Source organism: Pogona vitticeps, chromosome 5, assembly GCF_051106095.1.
Source record: "Pogona vitticeps strain Pit_001003342236 chromosome 5, PviZW2.1, whole genome shotgun sequence".
In the NCBI taxonomy this organism is placed as follows: Eukaryota; Metazoa; Chordata; class Lepidosauria; order Squamata; family Agamidae; genus Pogona; species Pogona vitticeps.
Window position 1 is genome coordinate 179,381,315 of NC_135787.1, and position 26,362 is coordinate 179,407,676.

General features: G+C 42.8%; 1 protein-coding gene across 2 annotated transcripts in view; it reads left to right on the plus strand.

The window, feature by feature from the left end:
- WNT5B (Wnt family member 5B) overlaps positions 1–26,362 on the plus strand; it is a 115,235-nt gene that overhangs the window by 71,387 nt on the left and 17,486 nt on the right. The window contains exons 2-3 of one of the 2 annotated variants that reach the window (XM_072999843.2): positions 16,469–16,608; positions 17,791–18,038. In XM_072999843.2, coding sequence (XP_072855944.1) covers positions 16,478–16,608; positions 17,791–18,038 — 379 coding nt within the window. In that variant the 5' untranslated portion in view covers positions 16,469–16,477. The remainder of the gene's footprint in view (positions 1–16,468; positions 16,609–17,790; positions 18,039–26,362) is intronic. The other variant, XM_072999844.2, reaches the window with a different exon arrangement.

Genomic DNA, 26,362 nt, shown 5'->3' on the forward strand with positions numbered 1-26,362 from the left:
GGCCGCCTAGAGTGGTCGAAATGACTAGATAGGCGGGGTATAAATAAATAAATAAATAAATAAATAAATAAATAAATAAATAAATAAATAAATAAATAAATAAATAAATAAATAAATAAATAAATAAATAAATAAATGGCAAAATCTTTGTCTGAATTTGGGCTCAGAAATACTGGATCTCTTCCCAGCTGGAGCTGATTCACATGATCATTTTAAAACTTCATTATCTTTGTCTTTGGCACTGTAGTTTAAATTGTTATGCAACAATTGGTCATCTGTAGAGAGTCTTCTGGCCAGTCACTATTACCTCCATGTGGTTGTGTTGCTTCTCCCTCAAAACTGTTTTCAAAAGTACTCTACAGTACTTGTCCATGCAGTGAACATACTGTGAAAGTCCTCTTCTTCCTCCTCTTCCTTCGCCTCATTACTTTCACCCAATCCATCTGTGGTGGACATTTATTTTGTTTATTAGTCAATGGGGGGCATACATGGCTGTCCTTCTCACTTTATCTTTATAACAACTATGAGTTAATGCCATGCTGAGAGACAGTGACTGGTCTAAGGTCAACCAGTGACATTCCATGACTGGGTTGGGACTAGAAGCTCAGTCTTTGATGCAGTCCAGCAACCACTATATGGTCTTGGTGTCACTGTTTTGATATATAGTTTTGATAGAGGGATGTGAGAAGAAAATAATAGACATTGATCCTACCCTTGAGGTAGCAATTTTGACTATAATGACTCATTGCAACAATTATTTCTACATGCTCAGTAATGGTGCAGTGCTGGAAAAATGGAAAACATCCAGGCTTATATCTATTCGGTATCTGCTAACATAAAACAGGGTTACTATGGAACAATGTTCCCATTATAGCAATTTTCCCAGACCACATGTTATTGTTTTTATTTTATTGAGAATGAACATAATGTTATGCAACTTTGTGTAAAATATGCTTTTTATGAGTCTACCCAATGGTTCCTCTTTGATCTTGTTCTTTTTCATTATTGCTGTAAATGAAAAACTAACATTTCAGATATATGTGACTGTGTGTGCTTTGGAATGATTGGCATATCTTTTTTTGATGTTTAATCCTGTTTTCATTCTTTTTATATAGTACTTCTTAGTGTTACTTTCAGCCTTGAGGCCATGACAAACAGTACAACACAAAGTTTTGGATTTATAGCCCATCATATAATGGTGAAAATCCTATTTGTTAGCATAGGAAATTGCACTAGAATAGATCCACTGAATCACTGGGGATTTCAATCATCTCCTCTTGATTCAAATGGGCTTGCTCTAACTATAGCTTACTGTACTTTATCATAGTAAGTTGCAATTAAAATAGGGCCATTTATATCAATTGAATTTACGGAGAAGGTAACTCGCTAAATCCTTACTGATTCAGTTGACCCATTCTAATGCAATTTGCTACAGCAAGCAACAGGATTTTGGTCATTGAAATCAAGACACACTGTATTAAATATTTACAGCACAGTTTATATTCTAGTGGTGAACAAACTCAGCCTAGTATTTTTGAAAGCAAGCACAAGCACTTGACAAGTTATTTCAATGGTCTTGTTAACAAATAAAGAACGTGTTTGTGTGTGTGCATGTTTGTTTGTTTGTTTGTTTGTTTATAAAACTGTTTATGCAGCTCCGCTAATGTAGCAAAAGTGATAGGCATTGGCAGAGTTGCTACTTAAAGTGTTCCTTCTTCAATTTTAAGTTGCATGTGACTTCATCTTATTACATGGAAATCATGCAGATTCTGAAATCTAAGGAGTAACTTTTTAAATAGCAGTAATCTGCCCGTACCAGTGATGTCATACCCACTATGCTGGCAAAGCTACAGGACAGGGTACTGGCCAATAGAGAGAGAGAGAGAGCAAAATGTTCACAATTATTAGTGAGGAGATAAATAGGGAGGAAGAAAACCAGCTTAATTATTACCACAGTAACAGAAGCAAGGCCTAAATGTTCTTACAAATATAATACAGTGGTGCCTCGCATAGCGACGATAATCGGTGCAGCAAAAATAGCTGCAAAGCGATTTCGTCGCTATGCGATATTAAAAAGCCCATAGGAATGCATTGAAACCCCTTCAATGTGTTCCTATGGGCTTCAGACTCACCTTTAAGTGAAAATCCTCCATACGGCGGCCATTTCTGCTGCCTGGTAAGTGAGGAATCCGTCCCTAAACACAGCGGGTGGCCATTTTTTTACCCGGCGGCCATTTTGGAACCGCCGATCAGCTGGGGGAAAATCATCGCTATGTGATAATCGGTATGCGAAACAGGGTACCGATCATCACAAAGCGATTTTTCCCCATTTAAAACATCGCAATGCGATCGCAAAAGTGATCGCAAAAGTTAATCGCTATGTGGTTTCGTCGTTAAACGGGGCGCCCATTAAGTGAGGCACCACTGTATTGGTTAGAATCTAACCCATATACATGTGAGACAGAGAGTGAGAGGGATACCCCACTAGCTGGAGAGCCATCCCTCCTCAACAACAGAGATAAGGTAAAAACAAACATAATAAATTAAAATGTATCATCACTATGTTGGAGGAGTGAAAAAGAGAAGGGGACGGATATACATATGTAGTGGCCATGTGAAGTAAGAAAGCAAGAATGGAATCAAGTCTTTAAGGAAATAAGTGAAATAACTGGATTAAATATTCAAATGTCCCCGTTAATTGTTTTATTGAATTTGGCTAGGAAGGATCCATTGTTGAAAGAAAATAAGGATTTAATAGTAATAATGATTACAGCAGCAAGATTAATTTTTGCAAGAAACTGGAGAAACGTTAATCAGTTCAGTTTAGAGGAATGGTACAGAGAATTATGGGATATGGCAATTAATGATAAACTGATATGAAAATAAGAAAAGGCCAATCAAAAATAATGATTTTAAGAAAATATGGAATGTATTTTTGGAATATGTATTTCAGAGAGGGAAGGGCTATACACCGAAGGAAGAAACAATGATTTTTTGGAGATAAAATGGATTGAATTAAGTTTAATGCTAGCCCTTAAGATGATGGTGGCATTGTGTGATATGTAATTGTATTTTATTGTGTGTTTTTTTCCTGTGTGGTAGTAGGTTTATATTTTGTAATTTAATAAATAAAAAAAAACAGAGATAAGGAAGTGGACTCCAAACCCATACCTGAACCTTCAGTGGAACCTCTGCAGGACAGAGAACCTCTGCAAGCTGACAGAAGATATACAGAAAGTGAGGATAGGGGAGGCTCACAAAGGAAAGGCGGGAAAGGAAAGAAAATGGAGGATGGAGTTTGAAGCAGGAGCGGGGGGGGGGGGAAGGAGGAGAGAAGAGCAGTTACCGCTTGGTTGGGAATGGGTGTGGATACAGGATCTGTGGACTGGATTATGGGAGAGATTGAGAGTACCAAAGGAGGAGGCAGACTATAGGAAAAGAGTAGAGATTCCCCCTAAACCTTCTTATTAGGGGGGAAACAGAGGTGAGAGAGTGGAGAAGGAGATTGAGAGAGGATAAGGAACAAGTGGAGAGAGAAAGGAGAGAAAGGTTAGAATGGAGAGTGAGAGAGATGAAGAGAAGGAGCTACAGGGAAGACCCTGGGAGAATCGAGACCCCTATGGACGTATCTTGTGGGTTGATGAACTGGACGAGGAGATCGTGCCCTTACTGGAAGGCACAACGAGGCAAACAGTAAAGGGCTGGGTCTCAATTGATCTCCAGGGACCATGGGACGGTAGTTAAAGAAATCCGTTCTTGTTCGACGAATGGAAGCCCCTTCCGGACCAGTTGGCAGAAGGAGAAAGGACTCATAATCATGTTCCAGATACCTGTTTATTGTTTAATCCTCCAATAAATCCCACACCTGTTTTGAAACAACACGGATCTGCTGATTTCTTTAAATTGAATTTGGAGCCTAAAGTCAAACCCTCACAATATATCATCTCCTTAAGAAGAACACATCCAATTTAGGTTGATATTCTTTCACCCTCTGCTCTTTTTTTTGACCTATCATACTAAGGATCAAGCTTGGATTAACTAGTGTTATATCATTTTGAATAAAAACATTTTGTTGCTTGTATAGAAATAGAATGTGTGGAAAAATGGATGCATTGTATGACTTTCTATAAACCACCTGTAAAAATAGCTGTGCTACCCAAATTGCTTGGTTCGCATAGCATATTGCAACTGTCCCCATCCTAGTGTCTGCTATTTCGACCAGAACCCCGCACTCCCAAAATATTTGTTGTCCTGGCTGTGGCTGATAGGGGTGGTAGTCTATAACATCTTGAGGACACATTGAGAAGACTGTAATGTCATGTCATGTTAGAATTTGGCAACTGGACTGTACGTTTGGGGTTTATTTGTTTCTTTTGACTTCTGTAATTCATATTGCATGCTTCTGCTCTTTCTTGCTTTTTCTCCATACTTATTCAGTGTAAGAGAGGCTTTTATATAACATATTGCAGCAGCTTTGGGAACTATTTTGGTTAAGTGAAATAAAAAGATAAGAATAACATATGGTGCAATCCAGCTAAATTGGAACACATTTATATGATATTAGATCTCAGTGGGAAAGTTAGGTATGTGCTGTCCAGAGCAATCCTATGCACTTTTTTCTCAGTAGTATGGTTCATTAAAGTTTTATACACTCTTCCCAAGTAAGAATGTATGCGGCTGCAGCCTAAATATTTCATGATGAAATTAGTGAGACTTAGGAGGAGTGTGGAATATTGGTGTATAGTGTGCCTGTAATGGCTGGGTTAGACTCTTCTCCTTGTTCCTGTTTCCCATTCAACCTTTTTTTTTTAAAAAAAATTCACCAATGAAACCGTGGGTGATTGGGCACAGACTCAACTATTATGGAATCAAAACTAACTTTCCAGCTGCTGCGAATGTCTGCCAGCAGGGCTGTTAGTTGCCTGCTTTTAGGCAGAGCATAGTAATGCTGTCTATTATACAGAAGCTTCTAATATGTTTTCCTTCTCAATTCCCAAGTTAACTCCACTGTAATGTCATCTTCAGTCCTTAAACTGTTCCTTAACTATAATTCAGCTCAGTAGATGAATCCTGGGAAATGCTCATTTGAATGATTATCTTGATCTCGCCATCCCCATTTTTTTTTTTTTGCTTTTAATCCAAAACACAAGCTTCACTTTCTTACTTAACATAATAAATTGAGGAAATAAATATCACTTTTCCTGTAAATAAAAGAAAATACAGTATTTGCCCAGTATTCATAAAACTATTTTTAAAAAACATTATGGAAGATATTTTACAAATGCCAAATAGTTTTCTTAGTAGTTTATTCCAGTCCATCTTCTCTAGTCCCAACCTGCCTTTGCTGGATTGCAACACTATGACTGTTTTCATTTTCTCCCTCCTGGTTATGCTTCTGTTCCTGTCCTTCTGCTTCTGTTTAATTAATATTCACAATGTTGCTTTTCCCAGTATCGCAATACGATTGTAATTTTTTTTCATCTCTTCTGGCCATTGAAGGAATAAAAATCAAAACCTTGCACTCTATGTGGTTTCAAACTTCCCATCCTTCCTTTCTTAGAGCTTATCAAGAGGATGCCATTCTGGCTAGGCAGTTCTAGAGAGATGATGTGCCTGTTTGCTATGCAGAGACATGAAAGAAACTCTCTGGGAGCAGAGAAAGTTGGAGTCTCTGAACCATGGTGAGACAAATGGACATAAACCTGGATTGTATAACAAAGGTTTGTTGGACAAATTTTAGTAAACAAATATATCTGTGAAGATTCTCAGTCATGCAGGTGAGGATAACTGGAAGTTGAGTCATGGCAACTGGACTTCTTTCCTGTTAGGTTGAAATGTTTCACTACGCATCAATGAAAACCAACTTTTCATTTAGGTTTGTATTTTATAATGTGACTTTTAGTCAGATGAAGTCATAAGGCATTGAAAGATACCAAAGGAAATAGGGTTAGGTTGTTCTAAGGATTTAATTTCTTCACACTAAGCTGCTGCAATATGTGTAGTTGCTCTTTGTAATGATTAACTTTGCCTGTTTGGAACAGAGCCATCTGTATATTTTCAGCCATTAGGTCACATTCTAAAATTGGCAGTGCACTTAAATTTGACAGAATCCTGTCTCCTGCCCTATAAATATCTAGTCCAAAGCAGTATCTTAGGAGACCTTGGGCAACCCCCCCCACCAAAATCTTTATGATTATGCTTATATCCAAACTTGCAATGCTGATAGGAGTCTTAGTCGGAGTGCGCAATGAGAGAAGAACAAATTAAAACTCCAGATAAAGGAAGCCAAACAGAATTGTGAAGTAGCCAGAGATACTTGCCAAGAGAAGCTCCTTTAAGTAATAACCCAGAACTTTTTGAGATGTGATTGACTGGATCCACACAAAATGCAGAAGCTGTATTTTGTGATGTTTCTAATGTATATGAAAATATTTTGGAAGGGAAAATATGTAATGGAAAATCTGGCTCTTTGCCTTCTAGGTGTGGAAAGAGTTTAGCAGATGGATGCCAACACCACATTTAAAAATTGCTTTAATTGTCACTAGGCATTTATTTTATGGAGTTTAGTAGAAATTGGGTCTACTATTGGTTCAAAATTGGGAAAGGAGTATGACAAGGCTGTATATTGTCCCCCGGCTTATTTAACTTATATGCAGAATACATGATGGAAAAGGCAGGACTGGAGGAATTCCAAACCGGAATTAAGATTGCCAGAAGAAAGATCAACAGCCTCCGATATGCAGATGATACCACTATGATGGCAGAAAGTGAGGAGAAATTAAGGAACCTCATAATGAGGATAAAAGAGGAGAGTGCAAAAAATGGTCTGAAGCTCAACATCAAAAAACAAAAAACTAAGATCATGGCCACTGGTCCCATCACCTCCTTGCAAATAGAAGGGGAAGATATGAAGGCAGTGACAGATTTTACTTTCTTGGGTTCCATGATCACTGCAGATGGTGACAGCAGCCCTGAAATTAAAAGACGCCTGCTTCTTATGAAGAAAGTGATGACAAACCTCGACAGCATCTTAAAAAGCAGAGACACCACCTTGCCAACTACACTTCCTGTAGTGATGTATGGAAGTGAGAGTTGGACCATAAAGAAGGCGGACTGCCAAAGAATTGATGCTTTTGAATTGTGGTGCTGGAGGAGACTCTTGAGAGTCCCCTGGACTGCAAAGAGAACAAACCTATCCATTCTCAAGGAAATCAACCTTGAGTGCTCACTGGAAGGACAGATCCTGAAGCTGAGGCTCCAATACTTTGGCCATCTGATGAGAAGAGAAGACTCCCTGGAAAAGACCCTGATGCTGGGAAAGTGTGAGGGCAAGAGGAGAAGGGGATGATAGAGGATGAGATGGTTGGACAGTGTCATCGAAGCAAGCAACATGAATTTGACCCAAATCCAGGAGGCAGTGGAAGACAGGAGGACCTGGCGTGCTCTGGTCCATGGGGTCACGAAGAGTCAGACATGACTAGACTAAACAACAACAACAACAAGAAGAAGACATGGGGTGGGGAATTATGGGTTTTTGTGGAAGTGAACCTTAGTCTGGAGTTAGACATATTTCTGGTGGCTCTGCATAAGATTGCTGTGATGCTGACTCCCCTTATGCTTTCCACACAACTCCTATTTGATGGAGTAGATACCATGTACAGTGGTGCCTCGCACAGCGAGGTTAATCCGTTGCGGATTAACCCTCGCTGTGTGAAAGCATCGCTGTACGGATCAAAAAAAGCCATTGGAACGCATTAAACAGCGTTTAATGCGTTCCAAGTGGTCAAAAACTCACCGTACAGCGATGCTTTTCCGGGTCCGGCAGCCATTTTCGCGCCTTCGTTAAGCGAGGGGAGGGCGCGAAAACGCTGCGCGCGGCCATTTCGGCTGCAGCGCGACCGCGGATCAGCTGGTGGGCGGGTCCAAAATGGCCGCCGGAACAGCCAAAATGGCCGCACACAGCGTTTTCGTGCCCTCCCCTCGTTTACCGAGGGCGCAAAAACGCTGTGCGCGGCCATTTCGGCTGTTCCAGCGGCCATTTTGGACCCACCGACCAGCTGATCGTCAGGTCACAAAGCGAAGGTCGGTAAGCAAACTGCTTACCGACCTTCGCTCTGCGATTTTTGCCCTATGCGGGCACTGTTTTGCGATCGCATTTGCGATCGCAAAACCGGCCTCGTAGAGCGGATTCATCACTCTACAAGGCGCCCGTTGTGCGAGGCACCACTGTAATCCATGCTTTGGTGTGATCCAGGAGACTACTGTACTTTGTATATTCTTAGCTTCATCACTACCCAGCTTAAATCCTATTCATACATTGCTGGATGAATAAGTAGGTCTCCAGCATCCATATATATCTTATCTCAGCTGTTTCTCTTTGAAGTCTTGTTACACAGCAGGGTGCCCCCACCCCCGAACAATGGCTTTCAAGTCATCCAAAGGATGTTCAGTTAGACTGAAATGCTCTGAAACAGGTTTTTATGAATTGCCATTCCTGGTGTCAGATTTATGTTCATTAATTCTTTTACACATAAATTGTCCAGTTTGTTCTATGTAGGGTGCAGAAGGGCATTGTTGGCAAAGAACATCATAGCTCATATGAACAGAGCTAGCTGCTGAAAGCCCCAAAAGGCAATACCATAGTATATCACTAAGATAATTGGGAAAGACAATATGGACCTGCTGGCTGGATAGCGCAGTGATTTAGATACCTGGCTGTAGAGCCAGAGGTTGGGAGTTCAGTTCTCCACTGTGCCTCCAGGGAGAAGAGCCAGCCTGTATAATCATAACCCACCTGCATAGCCCTAGGGCGCCCCGAAATGAAGGGAATGCTACACCACTTCTGCGTCTTCTCCACCTAGAAAATTCTCAAAAGGGTCTCCAAAATCAGAATTGACTTGATGGCACACACGCATACATGTGAAAGGGAAGAGAAAAAGATGGTCTCAGAACAGCAATTCTTCTGTGCTTCAGACTTTCATTCCTATGTGAGGGATGATACATGAACTATGAGAGAGGTTGGAATCCTTCTACTGGCCCTTGACAGAACTGAGACTCTGTAATGGAACAGAAGCACAGCTGCTTCAACCCACACTGGTAATTCCTGTATTCTTAAATTTTTGGCATCCAATCCTAAACAGTTGTGTTGGCATGTCTTCCTGAAATGCCTTTTTAATATTAACAGTGTTTTATTTTTCTAGCTATTAGGCATTCAGATGTTTTTAGTAAAACAGAAGGCTATTGTCCCCCCCCCTTAATCACATTGATGTGATCCCCAATTGCAGGGAAGCTAAACTAAGGGCAGTTGCTAATGTTCATTAGTTACTGTTCCTCCCCTTCTTCACCCAGTGCCCTGCTATCTCTTCCCAATGATAAAATTTTGGGGGCAGATAGCTATCTATTTGTTGCTTGCAGCACAATATCTTTAGTGTGTGTATTAGACAGATTGCTAGATAGGATATATAGATCAAGAGCAATGGCATTTTCTTGTTCCACAGGTTTAAGTATAATTAGTTGTTCCGTGAAAAATGAAACACTAACTTTTAAAATTTATGTATGTATTACTCTTCTGGACTGTACAACAACCAAAGTTCTGTGAGTAATAAAACATCAAAATAAAATATTAAAACATCAAAAATATAAAATATGTACAATGAATCAATAACTATGGGAGCTTATGGGATGCAAAATGGAGGCGTCTTTCTTTGTGGAAGGTTAAAAAGTCAATGCAGAGGCCAAAGATACATGTTGATTACAGTTAATAGTATGTAGAAATAAATCCATGTAGGCACTACGTTCCTAAACCATGCTTTGATTCACCACTGGTTTTACATAGAAGTTCATCCTCAGCATAGGGAATTTGCTATTTCTCAGTTCATCCTACTTGACAGGGTTTTTTAAAAGTTTCCTTGGAATTGGCAGGGAAATAAAATATGATGTACATGACTCAAAATTGTGAGCATCAAGTTCTATGACATTGCACTGGCACAAATATTGATACAACCCAAGTTAAGCACACCTTTAGAATGACTCTACCACATTATACATGTTTATGCAGCTATAAGGTTGTTGATTTGTAATATTGCAGGCAGGGAAAAATGCATAGGTTCTCAAGCTGAGTAAGCTATGGATCGTAAGGAGCTCTTAAAAAAGACACAAGGTTACCACATATCAAATTTGAATGGTTCTGTGGGGCCCCTTAAATGTGATATAGAAAAGGGCTTCAGGCATTTTATTTAGCCTGATTCCAGGCTTTGGATCAGGCACTTATAAGCCCTTACTCCAAAAGAAGTTCATAGAGATTCTTATAAACAGAAATAATCGAAATAGCAACAAAATGGCAATAGAATTATGCCATTTTAACATGGCTGTAATAATTCTATCAAACAAGCACAGAAACAAAGTAAATCAAGAGGTAAATCCTTGTGTAAATAAAACATTTTTACCTATCTAGTGCTTCACCCTTGGGTCTGTAAGGATATATGTGCACAGAGATGCTGTACCTGGCTGGTAGTCATTTTCAGTTATATTATCCCACCTCTGCAGATCTGGCATTTGTCATGGAAAAACCATTCATCCACAAGCGGCTTGCTTCCTCTCTAGACCAGCTGACAGTATTTTCCATTTTACCCATTAGTTCTTTAAAACAAAAAAGAGGGGAAGAACCAACAAAAATGCATTGTTTCCCTCGTCTAGCAAGCAGACATAATGAACAGGATAGACTCAGCGGTTCTCAAACTTGGGTCCCTCAACGTTCTTGTACTGCAACTCCCAGAAATCCTGGTCAGCACAGCAAGGCATTTTTTTTGTCCCAAGGCTCCTTATGGGTCTGGAAAAACCTCACATCTGTCTGTCAGGTGTAACAGGCCAACAGGAGCAGCAACTATAGCATAACTAAGGCAGTGAAGGAAAGAAAGCAAACAAACAGGCATATAGCTGCCGGTGGGAATTTTTTGAAAAGCTGCCGGTGGGAATTTTTTGAAAGAAAACTGCTTTAGGAACCTCTGAGACACTGAGCTTGGTGATTCATGGTCCCCCCTGGTGCTTACGAGGTTATCTGATCATTACTTGCATACCTTGGAATGTGACTGGTCTGGTGGTAGACCAGAAAGTGTGGAGGACAAACAGTAGATTTGAACCTGCAGCAACCCTGCTTGATACCACAACACTGTGGCCACGGAGCTCATCTGTAACCACTTTGCAGGAAGTAATGTAAAAAGAAGGAAAGGGGGAAAGCCTTTGTGGCGACTCTCCGTATGCATACATGATCTCAAGTACCAAGTAGAATGAAGCTTGGATAATATTTACAGAGAGCAGAAGGAGAGCAGTAGTTTCACCACCGCTGGTCATTATAGTCATGTATTACTTCTGGTACGTGAAGAACTATAAATTAGCTGCTGGGTGCTTTTGGGCCACTCGTGTATTGCTTGCATGTTTCCTGTGAGTAACTGGTTGGTCACTGTGAGAATAGAACACTGGACAAGATAGGTCTTTATTTGGTTTAATCTAGCAGTGCTCTTATGTTCATCTAGTAAACCCCACTTAGCAGGGTGTAAGATGGTTTGGGTGATACGGATTGCATGTCATGTGAGCCGATGGAGGAGGTCAAGGGCTGCCCAGACACATGGGCACACCTATACCAGCAGTACTGTTTCCTCTCTGAGATGGAGTGGGGTACCTTCAGTTCATCACCCCTCTAGAAAAGCTAATCCCGATAACAGATTTAATTTTCAGTTTACTGCTAGCAGCCATGTGCAAAGAATGCTCTGTATGGAATCTGTAGGAAAATAGAAGGGGAAGGAATCCAGCAGCTGCAGGTGTGAGGTGTTTCAGGAGACCTACTGGAGCAACACTTAGGGACCAAGGGAGCTTGGCCACAAGTTGTGCTTTCCCGCCCTTTGTTTGTGGATTCTGTGATATTCTGATGCTTCATGCCTTGGGATGAATGCTGTGGCTGGAGTTCTCCATTTCCGCTTGGCTCCCTCCAACTGGCTTTGAGGAAGTCACTATATTTTTTTATTGTTGTAAGTATCGCCTTGGGCCAATTTATAGATTGCCAGGGTGGAGAGCGGAGGTGGCATTAGGAGGTGGTGCTGCAAGGTCTCTGGCTATGCTTGCCCAGTCTGATGTTTGGATAAGAGGTGCCTTTGAAACTTTCCTCTCACCTGAGCCAACTGCCCCCCACATAAACCCATTAGGTTCAGGTTACGGTGCCAGCCCTATCTCTATTCCATCTTGGCTGCTTTCTCCACAGCCAGTTGCTCACACATGCAAGACCTCGCACCCTCAGGATTGGAAGGAGGGATGGGCTTGCCAGTGTGTGTGTGTGTGTTATTACAGAGAATACTTTTGAAGACAAGGTTTATTTTGAGGAGGAGCTGCTGTGGGGAAGTTGTTAGTCTCTGACTGCAGAGGCATGATAATTTCCGGGACAGTTCTGCATAACAAAGGCTGAAGTTTTCTTCCTTTGATCCGCCCTCGCTAGACCCTACATTGCACACCTGCCGCTGCGAATTGTCTCTACCAGACACAGGAAGAGGATCCAGTATTTCTGGAGTGCCCCCTAACGGGCTAACATTAAATAGCTTGGGATCTTCCCTTGAGCTGACTCTTTCTCCAAGGGGAGAAGAGCTGCACACTAAAAAACTATTTTAATGTGAATTAGATTTCCCATAATCTTCTATACTTGTGTGAAGCTGCCTCATTCCTAATCAGACCTTTTGGACATGTAACCCAGTTCTATCTCTCTTCACTATGGCAGTGGCTTTTTGTAGTCCTAAGAAATGAAACTCTCTTCAGTAGCACAAAATTCTGTGTATTTACTTGGCTGAAATTTGGTAGGAATAATCAATCCACTCCTAAGGTACTACTGTGTCAGCAATGTCATTAAATTCTAATTAACATAAAAGGTAATTTGTGGATGGCAATTATCAACTATGATAGTTAATGGTAAACAGATTTTGATTTTATTTCAGCCAAACCAGACTGTTTTCTGAACCACTAAATAGGAGTCTGAACTATCTCAGGCTCAACATTTGCACATGACAATATTTACATATTTTTTAAAAAACACAAGGACCAAAAAAGGAGGGTGGGATCTAATGGGATCAGCCCACTCTCATAAGTATGTCTGATGAGGACCTGAGAGAGAACTATTTCTGTGGCTGATCCTAGGGCATGGCACTCCTATCCTCAGGAGGTCTGGCTTGGGCTTGGCCCCTTCCCTCATTCCTTTCATTGGCAGATGAAAAAAAACCACTTTAGGAAGGGGTTTTAAGGATCCAGGAGGAAACTGAGATTTATTTATTTATAAAATAGTTTTAAACATAATGAATTAACTTTAAGTAATTGTTGATTTTCAGGGTTTTTTGTATGTTATCTTGGGTCTCCACTACAGGGGAAAGGTGGGATAAAATTCAAATAAAATAAATTATGTGATAAAATTAATCTCCTGCGCAACAAAGACCCTAAAGCAGCCTTTCTCTTCTTCTTGGTGTGAGATTGTGCAAATTATAGTTCGAAGCATTTGGAAGACACGAGGTTGGAAAGGATTGTTCTAAAGTGTTGTGGGCTTTATGGAGTGAGGAATTTCTACTCGCAAAAGCCTTGGAAAAGTTGAACATTCTTCATGAACAGCAAGTCACCACTTAGGGCTGCTGTTCATGAAAGAGGAATATGCATGAATCCCTTTAGTCTCCCTTGGAATCACTTCCAACTCCCCTTTTTGGAGGAGCGGTGGTTGCTTGTTGCTGAAGCAGGTCAAAGATCCAGGGAAATATTCTCCAAAAGTCCAAAATAATTAATGCTCTTTTTAAAAAAATCATAGTTCAAGTCCAGCACTGATGAGATTGTGAAACAGGTGGTAAACATTGTTGCACCCCATGTCTCTTGGTGCAGCAGCCACTGCAAATTGAAATTCATGATTTTTACAGTATTTTTGACCGTCAGGACTAGATTTATTTCCAGTTAGAAATGGTGTGATTTTGCCTGCTCTCTGTCAGATATCACAAAGGATGCAGCACCACCTGCTTTCCTTTGCTTACATATGCATGGAGCTTCAGGTTCCAGAGAGGTAGCCATGCTAGACCGCTGCAGCAAGAACAGCATCAAATCTTTTTCTGGCATTTTGAAGACTCATTGTTTTATTCTTGCATAGGCTCCTGCAGATTATGTTCCACTTCTGATGAAGCACATAGAACCATACACTATGATGATTTTTTTTTAAAAAAAATAATGTTCAGTGAGGCTTAGGGAGGCAAATTGTTCTGCAGCATTCTTGAGAAAAGGATGTTCCTTTTAGTCAGAACAAACAGAAAATAACCTATGAAAGCCTTTTTCCCCTCACTAGTTAATTTTTAAACACACACACACCCAACAAGTCTAAACTGTTCAGATTTTTGCATGGGAGAAAGACACTGCAGAAACTAAGATGCACTTTCTTCTTTCTACAGGATTTAGATATTTTAGTGAGCTCTTGCCACAAATTCAGCACTGAGAGTTGGAAGTCTTTGAAGGAAAGTAAGCAAATTGTAGAGAGATCTTAACAGCTTCTTTGTCTGTATATGTATTTGGGTTGGAATTGATGATTAGCCATGAAAGAAAGGGGAAGAGCTTTCTTGTTCCCACTTCAGTGTACTCTTCCTCTTCTTCCTGCTCCTCCTTTCTTTCCTCTATTGATAGTCAGGACTGATGTAAGTGCAATGCTGAAAGCATTCTTCAGGACATAACTCTTACTTTACATGCAATTCCCAAATGTGTTGTTGATCTTAACATCCTGAGCGTCCAAGGTGGTTTAGCTTCTGGATTACAGCCCTAAATGTATCACCAATAGTTTGGTCTGCTTTTCTTTCAACAGCCCGGCTTGTGGGCCTTGTTTGAGTGGGTAGGACTAGCCTCCGAGCCTGTATGCATTTAATGAGTGGACATAGCCCATGAAAGCTTATTCTGTAGAAAATATGTTAACGTTTAAGGCAGAGGGGGCCCAGGATCAAGACAGGAAGTGCTCTCCTGAAGTTTCTGAGTGAGCCTGCCCCCTCCCCTAGGGTTGGTCCACACAAGGCTCTTTGTCGTTTTCATTACTGGCAGTGCTGAACCCTGTGATATGCATAGTAATAACGATCAGAAAACCTCTGAGATTTGTTGAGTGTCAGGTAGTACTGGATCTGCTTCCCAAGTTCCGTGTTCACCTATGTGTGGATCTCTAGAATGGGTGGAAAGTGCCCTCTTCACCCAACTCACCTTGCATAACATGACGCCCACCTCTACTTCTTGCTCAGGCTGAAAGCCAACGTCAAGGGCCCCGCTAGCTATACTAATGCCAGGGACAAAGAAAAAGAAGGACAAATGGCAACGAGTTACGCAGTTATAACCGCCACCGTTATTGCCAGATCTTTATTAGAGCAATCCCGAAAGCTGAATTATTTGTCCTACTAAAGATGCCACCCTGGTTGGGATACTGGAATTTGTTTTGTGTCAGCCAGGCCACCCTTTGCATTTACAGTACTTGACATTTCAGCTCCTGTGGCAAAAGGAAAGCTGTAACTGGAAAGCTTGCTGCAAGACCATTGCTGAAAGCATTTCACTCTTCTGAAGCTTCCTTTTCCAACCTTGCCCTTCTCACAGGTTGCCAGGCCTCCCTTTCGGACCGACCTGTCTCCCTCACACACATCCTTTGATGTAAAGACAAAAATAGTCACGGGATCCATTCATAGCTGCAAAGATCTGGGTTAGGCAGTACCGTCATTGGGTCACTATGATGTTACACATAAGGTGAACTCACATCAGGCCCAGTCTGGGAACTTTCTGCCCGAGCCTCAAGTTTTCCATCAGCTTTGATTGTCTTGGAGAAACTGAAAGCTTGCTGTAGTTACAACCTGTTAGAGATCCCATAGAGGTAGTGCCTAACTTAGAACCTTCTTCCTTTGATATATAGATATTATCCCTCTCATTGAGCCCTGGTCAGGAAGAATGTGAGGAGTTTTCCCCGGTCACCCAGTGCCTCTGAGCGTGTGCAAAGTGTGACTGGTCGCTGTGCCTTTTGTGCACTCCTTCTCTGAGGAGGACAACCCAGTGCCCAGCTCCGTGTGTGTGTGTGTGTGTGTGTGTGTGTGTGTGCCCCTGCCTGCCTGGAGGCACCGAGCCCCCCTTTCCCCTCGCCGGGACGTCCGAGACGCCTATCGGAGCGGGAAAGCCACCGTTCGGGAGGCCAGCGATTGCCGAAAGGCTCCTGCCCGGGGACTGGCGGGAGGAGGCCTTTGTGGGCCGGCGGGGGCGAGTGCGGAGGGAGGGAGGCGGGCGGGCGGGCGCGCAGCGGCGAGCTTCCCTCCTGAGATCCCCTCCTCCCTCCCCTCTCTCCCCCCCCCCCCGGTCGCCGGACCCCCTTCCCCTCTCTTCCTCGGCCCTCCCTCCTCCCTCCACCCCCCCCCCCGAGGCTGACTCCTCTCCCCTCCCCTCCCTCCTTGTCTTGCAGGGAGCCCTGATGCCTCCCAGCCTGGCCGGGCAAAGACGCGGGAGCCGCGGAAAGCGCACCATGCCCGGGACGCGGCTCCTCCTCAGCCTGGGTCTCCTCTGCGGCTGCACGCAGCTCCTGGCCGCGGCCAGCTCCTGGTGGTGAGTGACCCGGCGGGCGGGCTCTGCCTGCTCTTCTCCGGCTTCTTTGTCCTTTGCAGGAGGTGGGGTGGAGGGAGAAGAAGAAGAAGAAGAAGAAGAAGAAGAAGAAGAAGAAGAAGAAGGATCATCGGGGCACGGGAAATCTCTCCCGAAATCCGCGCCCCCCCCCCGAGAGAGAGAGAGACAGAGAGAGAGAAAACGCACGTGAGAGTTTCCTCTGGGCGAGGAGGAGGAGTGCGCGCTGGGAAGCCCTCTTTCCAGTTCCCTCCTGGGAAAATGCCCTGCGCGCCCGGTGGGCTCGGCGCCTTTGCTGGTCCGAAGTTCTCTTTGCAGGAAAGATCTTTCGAAAAGGACCGCGAAGTAGAGAAAGAAACGGAGGGGGGGGGGGGAGGAAAACTGGCTGAAAAGCTCATCCCACCCCTCCACCTCTTCCCAGTTGAATAGATGCTACTTCGCACTGCCCGGTTCTTTCCCCTCCCACCCCCCCCACCCCCGCTCTTCTTTCCCCTCCGCGGTCTGTCCCGTCCATCGCTCTTCTTCTCCTCTGGCACCCTCCTCGATCCCCGTGCGCATTTCCTGACTACCAGGGCGGCTGTTACCAAAAAGATCTATTTCCAAGTTAAAAGACGCCCCGTTTATTGATAGCAGAGCCGGCTGAGAAGCGCAGAGCCGTCTCACCTTCTGCGGAGCGCCTGGCATGGTTGCCTTTGAGGAAGGGGTCCAGGCGGAGGCAGGTTTTGCCAGAGTATTACCCTAAGATCCCACAGTGCAGGGTGGAGTGGGTCATTTCCTAACAGTTTGGAGGAAACTTTTGGCTGTCTTGGTTTTAATTAATTCCAGAAGTGATAGTTTGTGCCTGGAGTGAAGGAGGCTGCTGCCTTTTTTAAAAAAGGAGAAGAAAAGGAAGCAAACTAGTTGGCCACTTTTGACCCTCTTTCTGAATTAAGGAAAGGCCCATTCTATTTAATTTTGATTTCAGGCAAGGTCTCTCACTCCCAATATGATCTCAGTTTTTAGGCTTTCAAAGCGGAAATTGGCTGGCAGTGACTGGGCAAAAAGAGATGATAGGCTTGTGTGTGTGTGTGTGTGTGTGTGTGTGTGTGTTTGTGTTTGTGTGTGTGTGTGCGTGCGTGCGTGCGTGCGTGCGCGCTTCCTCCCTTTAAATTTTGTTTCTCTTTCTAGGTCTTTGGCTATGAACCCCATTCACAGACCTGAGATGTACATAATCGGAGCCCAGCCCGTGTGCAGCCAACTACCAGGGCTCTCCCCAGGCCAGAGAAAGTTGTGCCAACTTTATCAGGAACACATGATGTACATCGGTGAAGGAGCCAAAAATGCCATCAAAGAGTGCCAGTATCAGTTCCGGCAGAGACGGTGGAATTGCAGCACGGTGGACAACACGTCAGTGTTTGGCAGGGTCATGAGCATCGGTAAGGGCAGAAAGGAAATGAGTGGCGGCAGTTGGTATAAAGCTCATGGAAGGCGTGCACATCAGCATGGAAAGGGCAAGGTGGGAGGCATCAAAAGCAAATGGTGGACTAAATGAAGCTTTTAAAATGGGAGACAGCAGAACAGGGATCAAATGGTAATAATAATGAGCTATCAAGTCAATTCTGATTTATGGGGACCCTTTTCAAGGTTTTCTAGGTTGAGAGTATGCAGAAATAGTTTTACCATTCCCTTCTTCTGGGGCATCTTGAGACTGTGCAGCTTGCCCAAGGCCATCACACAGGCTGGCTTTTCTCCCAAGTGCCACAATGGGGAATCGAACTCCCAACCTTTGGATCCACAGCCAGATATCTCACTGAGCTATCCAGCCAATCTAGAACAGGCACGTTTCCCATCCTTTAGAACAGGCAGAAACGATGGGAAACATCCAAGTTAGGGGAAAGCCATGTAAGTGGGTGGGGGACACACAAGGATAGATCTAATTTAGGGCTGTGTGCACATGACACCAAGGAGGCAAGAAGGTGAGCTGTATTAAGTTGCAGCAAGGAACCTTACCACTTTCTATACGCCCAGTATTGCCTGATTTTTGGAACAACGCAAGATCAGGTGTGGGTAGTACCTGAATGGGAGAATACAAGGGATCCTTGAGAATGCCAGGGTTTTCCAGATAAGGGTGGGAAGGAGCGTTGCTGCAAATCCTGGAGAGCTACTGCTAGTCAATGTCAGCAATACTAGAACAGATGGACCAGTGGCCTGTCTTAATATAAAGCAGTTTCTAATATAAAGCAGTTTCTAATACCCCTAGGGATCATGTATGGGTGAGGGTTGGGTTGCATATGGCATGAACATCACAGGAAGAGTGATATGAAAGTGAAAAGCTGAAGGGGAGGCAAGTACAAAGCAATGAAAGTAGGTTGACTTCTGAGTGGCAATGAGGTTAAAAAAGAGGGAAGGAAAAGAGGATAATTGCCAGGAAAAGATGACATAAAAAGGTGGTAGCTGAAAACTATGTGTGAGGAAAAGATGTAGGATTATGCAGAGTTTGAGACATATAGAAGCAAAGAAACTGAGCAACAGATAGTTGAAAAAGCCAAGTGAGTCCCTAATTCTGCCATGCCTGATTTAAAGCATTCCTTCCTCCCAGACATGCAAGCACAATAGCTCTCACCCTGGCCCCAGACTTTGCTTTGAAGGAAACCAGTAAAACATGTAAAAAAAGATACACCTGGAATTACAGCTCTCCACCTTTTTGAATACAAAGGACAAATATGCTGAACGGAAACTGTGAGTCATTGTTACAATAGTTTGCCACCTCCTGCTAGTCAATGTGTCATGTACTAGAAGTGCTAAAAGTCGTCTCCTTAGGGAGTGTCTTGTCTGAAGCGAGTTAAACATTTGCACTGGGAAACTCTTGTTCTCTCTAGCTGCATAAAACAGCTGCCATTGAAGAGTTTTGTGTAATGCAAAAGGTGACATGCTGGAAATCACTCCATTAAGTATAAAACCTACTACCAGTCAGGGACTTCCCACATATCGACATTTGCTTTGTTATGTATTACAGCTACGGACACAATTGTCCTGCGCTTAAGTGATAATCAAATCCAGAATGTACAGTTTGTCAAGTGGCCCATGTAAAGTTGCCACTGTATTATTTGTGCTCTTACATGTTACCATAGTCTCTCGGGACTGAAGGATGCCTATACCTATACCTCTTGCATCAGAAGTGAGGAATATGGTCCTTCAGATACTGTTAGGTTGCAACTTCTTTTAGTCCTGCTCAGGTTTATTATTTCTATCCTGTCTTTTCTCCACTGGCAGGTAGATCAGGGTGAAAAAAAATGACCGGCTCAAGATTACACAGTGACTTCTGTGACTCCGTGGAATAGCCATGGTTACCATTTAAGCTGTGGCATGCCAAGGCTAAAAAAATGTATAGAACTCATGCTCTCTGCACTCAAATTTTGGTCCTCTCATTCCAGATGTGTTGTGGAGATGGCATCTGGCAGAAACTCAGATAAACTTTTTTTTCTTAATCAGTTCTAGGGCTTAGCCTAGAATATGGTTTGAGGGTTGAGCAGTTCCAGATATATCTAAGCCCTGTTTAATCCAGTGTCAATGTAAAAAGCCCTGGAAAGGAGATTCCAGAACTGGCAGTGGCATCTTATTTTATTATCTCTTTGCTTGGAAGGTAAACATACTTCTGGAACTGAGTGGGGGTGAAGGGGGGTGAGAGGGGAAGCAACACTGGAAAACAGCTAGGGAAAAGCACATACTACAACCACTCAACTTCTCTGTTCAAGATTGCCCTTGACACCAGTGGCTTTCTCTAGCTGGTGTTCTACTCTTCCTCCCCATTGTACCTCTTCAAGAGTCCGAGACGAAATGTGCTATGGGAAGAAATGGCCAGGAGAAGAAAGCAAGCATCTTGGTGGACATTTTCAAGAGACCTCTCTGGCTTTGTGTCTTCTAGACAATTTATATCAGAACTCTCATCATCCACAATTGGCATGATGGTTTTTGTAGTGCAGTACATCTGGAGGGTGCCAGATTTCGGCAGGATAGGCTGAATGGGTTATTCTGAGCCATGCTTTGGAAGGCGGAGATCAAGAGTGTCAATGAATGCTCTACTCACAAGTGAAGTTGGCAACCCATCCTTCTCCAATGTCCTTTCCTTTCTTTATTTCTTCACTTGCTCAGATTGTTAGGTTTAGAGGGGGAAAATACTGCTTGTCTCAGTGGGGAGTCTGCCTAGTTGAGAAATATCACAGCTTTGCCGATTTTCTCTTGTGGAATGCACTCGTACCCTACCTGCTGCCTTCCTTTCCCCTCCTCTCCCGTCCGCTCTCTAGAATATATGATGTCTTCTGCCCATCTTAAGTTAACAAGGAAGGAAAGGGAGTCTGGATAAATACTTTGCTTTCTCCATCAGGGAAGGACTTGGCAGTAGGGAGTCTAATCCTGCCGGCCATTAGGGCTATTTGGGGGCTTCCCGGGGTGCCATCTGCTGAGCAGCAAAGAGGCTCGTTGACAGGCCATTGCGGGACTTGAATTGAGGTGTGAGGTGGATGCATTGTTCCAAATCTTTTTGAAATGCAGCTCACAACTGGCAAGAAATGATGGGATCCAGGCTAGGGTTTGATGTGCCCGACATGAGGACAATAAAAGCAAGGTGCTAAAATTGCAGCCAGCTCCATTCCTTGTTCTTTCCCCCACTCCCACCATTGGGCCTTTTAAAGCTGAAGAAGAGCTTTCTAATACTGAGAAGCCTTTTGAGATACGGTTGTTTTACTCTTAAAAATTTTTTCCCAGGAGTGGTAGGAAGAACATTTTCAGTGTATTACTTTCCCTGGTCCAGGGTCATCCTTACCGTTAGAAAGAGTGAGACACAGCTGATTTGGAGCGTCATGAAAGTTCAGCAGTTGTATAGTTTTATTATTGCTGTAGTTTTCTTCCTAAGAAAGTGTGCTTATAGGAATTTCTGCCTTAAGGCACTGAATCGGATATTCCCTAGAGTGTTATGCATCTTGACTAGCAATGGGTGTGCCATTTGTAGTTGTATCTTTTGGGCTGTGCTTGTGGGTGATTACACTGGATGGATGGTTGCAAAAGAAGATTTTATTGCACAGTAATAAAGGCCCTCCTTATACTGTAGGAAAACATCACTGAAATGACAGGGTATGGAGGCCCACTTGCTTAAACCAGGATGCTGAAGTATCCTGTATTATCCCCATGGTTAATTATTAATCGTAAGGCTGCAATCCAGTGTCTGTTTAATTGCATTCAGTGGGGCTTACTTTAGAGTAGACATGTTTGTGATTAAGCAATTACAGCAGGGACGTGGTGGCGCTGTGGGCTAAACCGCAGAAGCCTGTGCTGCAGGGTCAGAAGACCGGCAGTTGTAAGATTGAATCCATGCGACGGAGTGAGCTCCCGTCGCTTGTCCCAGCTCCTGCCAACCTAGCGGTTCGAAAGCATGCAAATGCAAGTAGATAAACAGGGACCATCTCGGTGGGAAGGTAACAGCGTTCCGTGTCTAAGTCGCACTGGCCATGTGACCACGGAAGATTGTCTTTGGACAAAACGCTGGCTCTATGGCTTGGAAACGGGGATGAGCACCGCCCCTTAGAGTCGAACACGACTGGACAAAAATTGTCAAGGGGAACCTTTACCTTTACCTTTAATTACAGCACATCAATGTGGAGATCAAAGTGATTGAGTTCAGTGGAACTTATTAAGTGTTAAGTGTTCACACAATGTTTCTTTGCAAACAAGAGCTGAAAATGGATTACATTTACTATATAAACAGCCAAACCAATATAGCAGCATAATATGCTATTATCAAAAATAACTGAAATATTATTTGATTAATAACCATGAAGCTTTCAATTCCAAAGTATGCAATCTACAGTTTAATTTCAGGGCAAAGTAATACTTTAAGTGGTATGGTTTTGTTTTTGTTTAAGAAAGACACTTCTTTGTATTTCTCAGTGTTTTTATGTTTGTTTGGGGGGTTGGAAAAATTCTTCTCATAGTTCATATTTTGCTTTTGTTTGAACTTTCTTAATGGGATGAATAATGTGGCTAGTACAACAGTAGAGACTCATCTGTTTATCCAAGACAAAAAGAGAAGTTGACTCAGTGTCAACTAAGCAACTCACCATAGGTTAAGAACAACTTGAAAGGAAAGATAATTTAGTGTGGCATTATTTATTTAGTTAGTTAGACTTCCCTTTTAATTGAAAACTGTGCTACAGTATACATAAAAGAAAGAAAGCTTAAGGCAGTTGTAGCATTGTTTACTGTGTAAGCTAAAAACCACTAGAGTTAATGTGCAATGTCTTTGGATGCAGTCCTAAGGAAAACTGCTGTTGTTGTGTGCCTTCAAATCTCTCCTACTGTAAGTTATGGCAACCCTAAGAATTAATGACCTCCAGAAGATCCTATGATTAACTGTCCTGCTCAAGTCTTTTCAAACTGAAGGGTGTGGCTTGCTTTATTGAGTCAATCAATCTCATGTTTGTTCTTCCTGTTTTCTTATTCTCTTCCACTTTTCCTGGCATTATTGCCTTTTCCAGTGAGTCTTGTCTTCTCATGATATATCCAAATGTCAGTGCCTCAGTTTAGGCATTTTAAGTTGTAGTGACAGTTCAGGCTTAGTTTGATCAAGAACCCACTCATTTATCTTTCATGAGATCCATGGTATGTTCTGCATATACAGTAGGACCCCTGTATCGGTGAGATCAGTATCTGCGGTTTCACTTATCCATGGTCTGAAAATATTAAAAATATCAAAGGAAAAAAAATCCAGAAAAAACTACTTTCACATGTATTACCAGAAAGAGACACTAGAAAGAGACAAGAGACCAAGCTATGAATGAATACTTGTTAATGAATAATTCACAACATAGGCACCAGCACCCTCTCGTGGCCAGCTCTGGTAATGCATGTGAAAATATTTTTCCCCGTTTTTTCTTGTTTTCTTCTTTTCTTTTTACCATGCTATAAATACAGTGGTGCCTCCACTTACAATCATAATCGATTCCAGAAGATGGACATAACTCAAAATGGTTGTAAGTTGAAGCACCATTTTCCATTGAAATGCATTGGAACACGATTAATCTGCTCCGGCAAACAACAACAACAGCAGCAGCAGCAACAACAGCAACAACAAAATAAAGCACAAAGCAAGCCTGGCCGGAAGGTGCTGGGGCTTTAAAAACAAAAAACAAACCCAAAAATAAACAGCAAAGCAAGCCCTGAAAGCGCTGGGAGTGCAAAAAACCCCACCCAAACCAAAAATAAACAAAGGAGTAAGCCCCGTCGCAAGGCACTAGGGCTGCAAACAAAAACAAAAAACAACACAGCACAGAAACATACCCCCCCTGCCCAAAACCACCCTGCAAAACCCACCCAGAACAGTTTTTAAAAAGCAGAAAACAGCACCTTACCTTACCAGGCAACCTCCTCCGATTGCACAGTCTAACTGCTGGGGTGAAAGAGCTACAAAGAAGCAGCCTCATTGCCACCTACGGTTAGCAATTTGAATTTCCCGCCTTTTCCCCCTGCCCTTTTGTGTTTGTAACGAAGCTCCGGCTGCAAGTTGAAGCAAAATTTTGCGGCCAGAGCTGTTCGTAACTCGAAATGGTCATAAGTAGGGACAGTAGTAAGTCGAGGCTCCACTGTACACTATACAGTGGGGTCTCGACTTACGAACCCACCCGATAGGGAAATAAGGACTCGGCATACGAACTTCGCTTGAGTTACGAACAGGAAAAAAGTGCCCCCTCCCCTTAGAGGCTTCTGGAGGGGAAAAGAGGGTCAGAAACTTAAAAATAAATAAAAGAAAGTCACTTACCAGGCCTTGGTAGCCCCTGAACTGCAGGAAAAAGAGCACCAAACAGCTAAAAGCCGACACCCAGCAGGGAGCCTGGCAGCCATTTTGTGCTCTTCTCCACTCCTGCCCCCTCCTCTCCCCACCTTACAGCTGATTGACTGGCTCTGAAGAGGCTTCTGGAGGCTTGCTCAGCACCTAAAAAGGCTGAGGTGTGAGTTCCAGTCTCCTGCCTGTGTGTCTTTGTGCTGAAAAAATCAGCACAACATGCTTTAAAACATGCTTTAAAATTGGCTTCGTTGGAAAAAAAAGGTTTCAAAAGTGCTTTGCAAACTGTTTCCTGCCTCCCCCACTCCTTTCCTGAACTTTTCTTGACCTAGGGGGAAAAAAAAAAGAAAAATATCCTCTTCTAGTGGTAGAAGGCGGAATAGCAGCTTCCCATTAGTTTCTATGGACGGAAAAGAGCAGATACGGATTAAATGGTTTTCAGTGCATTCCTATAGGAAATGCAGATTTGACCTACAAACTTTTCAACTTACAAACTGCCTTCCAATATGGATTAAGTTTGTAAGTCGAGACCCCACTGTATACATAGTGTTAGCTATTATCCATGGTTTTCAGTGGGATTTGGAACCAATCTGCAGGGGAAATAGGGGTCCTAGTGGTAGGGAGATAAAATGGACACTTGTATGCCTTTGCCAATTGGAAGCCATTTTATTTCCCCATACTCTGACCTAATAGTATCTTCTTATATGTAGCGTAGATTCTGTGTCTCTAGTTTGTTACCCAATGTGGTTTAATGGGTAGACTGACACACTAAAACTCAGGGGCCTGAGATTCAAATCCCCACTTGGCCATGGAGACCCACTGGGGAGTGGGGTAGAACTACTCCCTTAATTTCTAATTTATTTTGAAAGCCCTCTTGTTGTTGTTTAGTCGTTAAGTCATGTCCGACTCTTCGTGACCCCATGGACCAGAGCATGCCAGGCCTTCCTGTTTTCCACTGCCTCCTGGAGTTTGGTCAAATTCATGTTGGTAGCTTCGGTGACACTGTCCAACCATCTTGTCCTCTGTCGTCCCCTTCTCCTCTTGCCTTTACACTTTCCCAAAATCAGGGTCTTTTCCAGGGAGATTTCTCTTCTCATGAGATGGCCAAAGTATTAGAGCCTCAGCTTCAGGATCTATCCTTCCAGTGAGCACTCAGGATTGATTTCCTTCAAAATTGATAGGTTTGTTCTCTCAAGAGTCTCCTCCAGCACTACAATTCAAAAGCATCAATTCATCAGCGGTCAGCCTTCTCTGTGGTCCAGCTCTCACTTCCAGCTCTATTAGAGTCCTATTAGAGAAAGCCGTATTAGAGTCAATATAAGTCAGTTCCGACTTGACAGCTCATAAGATAATAGCTTGAGATAACTCTATTGAGTTAACTCTATCCCATGTAATCCTAGATGGGATAGTTAACTCTCACAGCATTCTTCCAAATGCTGTGAGAGCAGCTTTTACTTCACTTTTTAGAACTGCAGGTTCTTCATCAAAATGTTATTCTTTGAAGGAATCTGTCATGCTTGCAGTTGTAATGTGTAGTTCTTCAGTATATTGTTTATATTTTCTCTTAATTTTACCTTATCTTATCCAAGATAACAAAAGCAAGACTGTGAGGAATTGTCCAACAGAATGAAATTATTTATGCCCCAACTCCGCATGCCAGAGAAGGTTGCCAGAGAAGAAATGGATTAGACTTGTCACAGAGTTGAACGGACTGTTTGAAGAAGGCATTTCAAGCTTTGCTAAGGGCTGCATCAAATTTATCTGGTGACTTTTGAACAAGACCAGGTCACAGATTGTGTGCTCTGGTCTGAATATGTTCTTATAGTTCTTCATCTGTGGTTCATAATTAGAGAAAACAGAAAAGGCAAGAGAATACAAACTTGAGTGCATATCTTTGGGTGTAACTAGGGTGAGGCAATAAGAACA